The sequence below is a fragment of the Phyllopteryx taeniolatus genome, chromosome 9 (genome assembly GCF_024500385.1).
Source record: "Phyllopteryx taeniolatus isolate TA_2022b chromosome 9, UOR_Ptae_1.2, whole genome shotgun sequence".
In the NCBI taxonomy this organism is placed as follows: domain Eukaryota; kingdom Metazoa; phylum Chordata; class Actinopteri; order Syngnathiformes; family Syngnathidae; genus Phyllopteryx; species Phyllopteryx taeniolatus.
Window position 1 is genome coordinate 14056810 of NC_084510.1, and position 6828 is coordinate 14063637.

At 39.2% G+C, this 6828-nt stretch overlaps 1 protein-coding gene and 1 non-coding gene across 8 annotated transcripts in view; one reads left to right on the forward strand and one right to left on the reverse strand.

Annotated features, from left to right (window-relative positions):
* Window positions 1-3598, forward strand: part of LOC133484078 (tensin-2-like) — a 53245-nt gene extending 49647 nt beyond the window's left edge. For 6 of the 7 annotated variants that reach the window (XM_061786160.1, XM_061786161.1, XM_061786163.1 and 3 more), the window contains 5 exons: window positions 241-318; window positions 990-1158; window positions 1282-1350; window positions 1590-1619; window positions 1770-3598. In XM_061786160.1, the coding sequence (XP_061642144.1) occupies window positions 241-318; window positions 990-1158; window positions 1282-1350; window positions 1590-1619; window positions 1770-1923 (500 nt within the window). In that variant the 3' untranslated portion in view covers window positions 1924-3598. The remainder of the gene's footprint in view (window positions 1-240; window positions 319-989; window positions 1159-1281; window positions 1351-1589; window positions 1620-1769) is intronic. The other variant, XM_061786162.1, reaches the window with a different exon arrangement.
* Window positions 3599-4724: 1126 nt separating this feature from the next.
* Window positions 4725-4796, reverse strand: trnaq-uug (transfer RNA glutamine (anticodon UUG)). Its single transcript has one exon. It is a non-coding gene; the product is annotated as a tRNA-Gln (tRNA).
* Between the last annotated feature and the right edge of the window lie 2032 nt (window positions 4797-6828).

A 6828-nucleotide genomic window follows, 5' to 3' on the forward strand; every position in this document is an offset into this window, starting at 1 on the left:
GAAAAAGAGATCTGTTCTGTTGTTATCATGACATGTTCCCTCTTTCCTATCACTGGTGGAGGTTTGAACTCCGAGCTTCATTTCAATTCTGAGGCATATTTTCTGTAAAAGTTTTGGTTGCACTCCAAATTGTACCAGTTTTGGTTTGGACTTTCAAGGTTCCACTATGCACTATTTTTGCTGTGAAAAGCAATGCATTTATGAGGTGATGATATGTAACATGAGTATGCAATGTTTTAGATCTGGTCGGAGATCTTCAGGAGATACGGACTGTAACGAATACAAGCACAGCGGCTGACCTCCTTAAACAGGGAGCAGGTAACATTTGTATTGAAGTACTGTACTCCCAGGATCGAAGGCTGTTTCCATCAAGATGAACAGTTCATTCTGCTAGAAATATGTCAAAGAACAGTAAAAATTTGGAAAATAAAAATTCTCGCTTGTGTTTTTCTGTGAGGTGTTCAGTGTGTCTACCTCCAACCTCTAAACAGAGCTACAACACAAGGGTGAAAAAAGTGTTATGTTAGAGATTAAGGTACTTTTGACAATGAAAATGCAAATAATAGTAAACAGTAAAAACATTCATTACCTGAAAATAAATTGTACTTCTTCATGGAGGGAACCTTGTGGTTAGCACATTTTCCTTACAGTTTTGTGGTTTGATGCTTAAATCCCAACTCCAGTCTTCCTGTGTGGCGTTTGTATTTGTGCGGGTTTTCGACTGAAGACTCCAAATTGTGCACATACCGTAGGTGTTAATGTGAGTGTGAACGCTTGTTTGTCGATACGTGTCCTGCGATCTGGCACACAGTCAGCTGCGATAGGCTCCAGCTCACCCACTACCATAATGAGGACAAGCACTACAGAAAACAGATTCATGCTAAATTGTGTAGCAGGAATGTTGCAGTTCTGACTTTTGACCAACAGAGGCCAATAAAGCCTCATGATGCTGCACACCATGTTAACACACGATTGTAATTTCTCTTAAGCTTGCAACGTTCTCTACCTGACCTCTGTGGAAACTGAATCATTAACGGGACCGGAAGCAGTTTCCAAAGCAACCAAATGTACACTCGCTCTTAGTCCACGTCCTGCTGCAACGATGGTTCATTTCAAAGTTTCCTCTCAGGGTATCACTCTAACTGACAGCAAAAGAAGGTACAGCTTAGTGAGATCATTAAATATGCAATATCCTGTATGTTGATGATAACCCACTTCAAACTAAACCATGCGAAAGATAGTTTATCGATAAACTTTCCGATGCCGGTTTTGTTTGCACAGGTTATTTTTCCGGAGGCACTACCCCATCAGCAGTGTGACCTTCAGCAGTCTTGACCCCCAAGACCAGAGGTGAGACCTAAGAGACACAATTAAAAGAAAAAAAGTAGTGTTCATGTGCTTACAATCTTCTAGGTAGTTGTCACTAATAAAGGCAATAAAACATCAGCGCTTGCCCTTTTGTTTTGTTTTTTGTTTTTTGGCAAAGCAATTATTTGCAATTTTCTATTTTGTCTTGTTCATCAGTTTGAGCTTCTATTTATTGTATTCCTGCAATTGTCTTCTGTCTGTATTTGGTTGCCATGCTTCAGATGGACTAACTGTGATAGCACGTCCAGCAAGTAAGTGCTTGAGTTCCTGTTTTTGCAAGTCATACTACCAACTTTGCATGGCAATTAACACATAGTGTATGGTGCTCATACTGTACATTTTAAGATTTTAAAAAATGGCTCCTCTTGTGAGTTCTAACGTTTCTTTGATTTTTGTGCCAGGATGTTTGGTTTTGTGGCCAGGCGGACGGGCAGCGCCACAGAGAATGTGTGTCACCTCTTCGCAGAGATGGATCCAGATCAACCTGCTGTGGCAATTGTCAACTTTATTAATAAGGTTATGCTAGGGCCGCAGCTACGCAGATGCAACATCTAAAAACACCCTGAGGACAAGAGGATGGTTTACATGCATTTCTGACATACAGTACATTTACTGTAGTACAGTGCAAAATACTTATACCACCACTAACTTTGTTGTTTTAATGACCTTTTTCTCAGCAGTCTTTATAACATTGTAAGTAAGTAGTAGTACCAGAGGATCTGTAATTCTTCTGATTGCGTGGAACTGACTGTTGATTTATTGTGGATTTTATGTTCCACTGTGTGTGAATTAGTTTGCTGTCTAGAGAAGGTATATATTTTTTTGTTACAAATAATTTCATGAGCAGGATTACGCACAAAAAAATAAAACAATTCACGATTTCCATGAAAGGTGCATTTTAAACATTTGATGGAACAGTCCACTGCACAGAATCTACTGGCACTGCTCGTATTTTCACTATCCACCATGAACCAGGAAGTAGCCTCACAAAAGGAAGGACAAACAACAAACACTTTTGGAACAGTTTGGTCTTAGTACAGATTTGTCCTCCATTGAGATACATTCTAGTGCTATAGTTGATAGAGCACTGTTTAAACAACAGTTCTAATGGTGGTAGAAGGCTTATGCACAGCGCTATACATTGAATGAAGTGTTTGTAGCTAACTGAGTTTGCATTTATGCAGGTGTGCTCAGCTGTGATGGTTTTCTTTTCAATTCAATTGCCCGCTGTCCTCTATTTAACATACTTTTAATAACCTCACACACCCAAGCGTGCAATGTGTTAAACCCTAACCCTTTTTTTTATATTTCATCTTAAAAAGCAAACAATTACAGAGGAATACTATTTATATTATTGTTTATTGATGTCCAATGATTTTGAGACAGCGGACATTTCAGAGCATATTCCAAACAATACAACTGGTATATTAAAAACACTTTAATATTTTGCTAAAAGAAATTCTAATTTAATTACATGTCTGTTTTTAATATCCACTACATCACTAGTCAGTGTTACACGCAGAATTTTAAGTGGGTAATGTGGAATGTATGAGTAGAAATGATTTTTAAGATTAATAGAGGTATTGTTGGAAAATCAGACTGAATGTGGGGTGGGGATGAGTGTGTGTGTGTGTGTGTGGTGTAATGATTTGATGAGGACAATTTATTTAACCCAGCAGTTAAATACATAGTACATAAAACGCCTATACCTGTATCTAATTGTATTTAAGTTGAAAGGATATGGAATGCACTGAGCCAACACACAAAAAGACAAAGTGAGTCACACAACCATAAACAAAGATATCAATAAACAAACAGAATATCAATGGTAACCTCTTTGTGACTGGAAATAACAAAATCATGCCTTAAAGCTGGAATGTTTCACAATCGGGGGAAAATGTCACACTGGTAAGGTCATTTTAAACAGAGACGTTACCTCACTTTCTCCATGCCTCAGAATGACCGCACATTTGGTCTTGACCTGTTGGATTTGTTTTTATTCTCACACAGCAACCAAGATCCTTGGTAACACACAAAAACTCACCCAAACCAAAGACAGTATAAAAATAAATGTCAAGTTTTTTATTCTTTTTCTCACTTTTTGTGTTTTTTACAAACAGTATAACTTCAGCACACATGCAATTTTCATAATGTTTGTCTGTAAAAGAAGTAATATATTTTATGCCTCTGAAGAGTTGTGTGAAATAAAGTGCTGCAAAAAACAAAAAAACACTGTGTATGCCTGGTTATGACATGAAAATGATTAAATATGGTATTTGAGATTTGTGAATGAGTGTACCACACCTCTCACCAGCTGGGACAGGTGCCAGCTCTCCAAGCATAGAAAATTGATGTACAAATGGTTACATGCAAAAGGTAATTTGTGCAGGCGGCACGGTGGTCGCCTGGTTAGCACATCCACCTCACAGTTCTGAGGACCTGGGTTCAAATCTGGCCTTGCCTGTGTGGAGTTTGCATGTTTTCCTCTGTGCCCGGGTGGGTTTTCTCCGTGGACTCCGGTTTCCTCCCACAACCCAAAATCATGTGTGGTAGGTTGATTGAAGACTAAATTGCCCATTGGTATGAATGCGAGTGCAAATGGTTGTTTGTTTATATGTGCCCTGCGATTGGCTGGCGACCAGTTCAGGGTGTACCCCGCCGCCTGCCCGCAGTTAGCTGGAATAGGCTCCAGCATGCCCCCGTGACCCTAGTGAGGATAAGTGGTGAAGAAAATGGATGGCTAATTAGTGCAATCTTCATTTTTTGCAGGGGTTTTAAATTGGAAAACTATTTGTAAAGTGTGTGTAGGTTATTGTTTATCCATTCATTTTCTTCAGCGTAATCTTCATTAGAGCCATGGATGACCTGAAGCCTATTCCATTTTATTTTGGCCGAGAGGTGGGGTACAGCCTGGACTGGTCGCCAGCCAATTGCAGGGCATAAACCATTCAAACACAATTTAGTGTATTTTTAAAAAATATTAATTTTTTTTATATTTGTCATTTAATACATGATATATACACATAGACTACCATTGAAACGTTTGGGCTGCCTTTAAATGTCCTTATTTTTTGAAAGAAAAGCAGTTTGTCGGAATAATTTGGACATTGTTAATGTGGGTTTAAAAAAAAAAAACCAGATTTTCTTTCAAAAATAGGGACGTTTAAAGACCCAGATTTGGGTTTTTTTGAGTGTCTTATATACTGCATATACATAGTTAATGTCTACATTCAAGGTATATGAATATATCTATAATTATTAATCTAGCCATTTATCTATGTACATGTGATTCTTAAAACATACTGTACATTGTCAGCTATAGTGAAAATTACACACGCATACGGCATAAAAGGATGAGGTCCCGCCGAGATTTGAACTCGGATCGCTGGATTCAAAGTCCAGAGTGCTAACCATTACACCACGGGACCATTGACGTGTTTTGGCATTTATTGTGGTATACATGCATAACAAAAACACCACCGGTTAAAGTTTCGATTAGTTGATAATCCGTTTCCACATATGTAGTAACTGCAATTTTACGCACCTTCTCCAGCACATCACGCTAACGTTAGCGTGACATGCTAACATGCGAGTTAGCTGTTTGTTAGCGCTGTGGGGAGATGGCGTCGCAAAGTACGTAAGTGTGGCAAAAAAGACTCGTTCTCTTACACAATACCGTCAATAAATGTGATGTGTGCATGAGAACATACTTTGTTGTCGTATTACCTTGTTTGTCATGACTTCCAAGTTTATCGTTCTAGCTATTTAAAATAAAAGAAGCAGGAGGGGGACAAATTGCTCAGGAGTAAACCTTTGTTGTTTTTTTTAAAGCAAATTCATCCTCCTGCATTCAGCTTTCTATTTCCACAGTGGCCAAAGAACTAAATTAGAAAACTGCCAAACTCTGATTGAGTTAAAACACAATCACAGTAAAGCATAAGTAGTCAGATAATTAAATGCACAATGGCAAGACTGAACACAAAAAATCAGTAAAACATTGTTCTTGCCAGCAAGTTTTTCACACACAAAATGGAAAGGAATTGAAAACAGTTTGAGCCATTTCTCAAATTATTTTAAAAAGTCCAAATCATCTGAGTTCCACCTCTCAAATGTGAATAGTTGTGATTTTAAATAAGAGATTTCTAATTAGCCTTTTGTATGTGAAACAGATTTGTGCTTTTGTTTGCTAAGACGGCAAATTAGCTGAAGCCAGACATATGCATCACATATTCTTTAGTTTTAAAGGCAATAAAGAGCAAAGGAGAGGAATACACAATATTTCAGCAACCTAGTGTATAAATAATATTTATTATAATGGGCTTCTGTTGCAGGCTTGCATTCTTGGTTTTGTGTTTTGGTAAGATTAACTAATGTTAGCTAGAAGCAAGGCTACTATCATAATTCATAAGGTTGGCCAACTATATTTTTTAACCAGAAGTCCTACCCTTGTTTGTCTGTCCAGGTACAGTGTTAGAGGGGCACCCTGCCCTGATATTGACATACACTCTCGGTGATTCACTGTTTACGTATGTCAGTAGATAATGTACAGTCCTGCATCCTGCCCTATGATAATATTTAATTATAATTTATGATTTGAGCACAGCATTCCATTTATCAATTTTCTCTAGCGCTTGTTCTCAATAGAGCCACCAGTGAAGTGGAGCCTATCCCAGCTGACTTTGAGCAAGAGGGAGTGTACACCCAGGACTGGTCGCTGGGGGATTGTAGCCTCGGGCATATATAAACAGACAAACAACCATTCACACCTACCCTACAGGCAATTTAGAATCCTCAGTTGACCTAACCTGCATGTTTGTGGAATGTGGGAACAAGCCGAAGTACCCGGAGAAAACCCCTCACAAGCACAGGGGGAACATGTGAAGGCTGAAGCCGAGACTCAAACTCAGAACCTTAGAACTGTGAGGGAGACGTCCTAGCCACGAGTGCACCATGCTGCCGTACAGTAATCCATCCATTCCTGTTCTATACCACTTTTCCTGTTCAGGGTCACAGGGAGCTGGGGCCTGTCCCAGCTGATTTTGGGCAAAAGGCAGACGACGCCCCGGTCTGGCCGCCAGTCGATCACAAGGCACATGTATGGACAGACAACCATTCACACTCACATTCACACCATCGCTCAATATAAATAAATCAGTACACTGTCAGTAACTTGCAGTTATCCAAGCTAGACAATACTGTACAGCCAAAGGTAAATTACGATGTCCTACGTTCTCCCACAGGAGGGAACCAGAGGGGCCAATATGAAGGGCCGGTCGGCGCAGTCCTTGAAAGTCTATTTTGCAGCTGTGCTCGGGCCTCTGCAGGTAAACATTTGAACTCCAGTGTGAAGTATAGGTTTTTTCTTGCCTGTGTGAGAATAAATCCCAGTCAGCATATCTGCATTTGACCAAGATTCTATAACAATTTCTGTATAATGTCTTGTTTTAGTAAATCCAATTA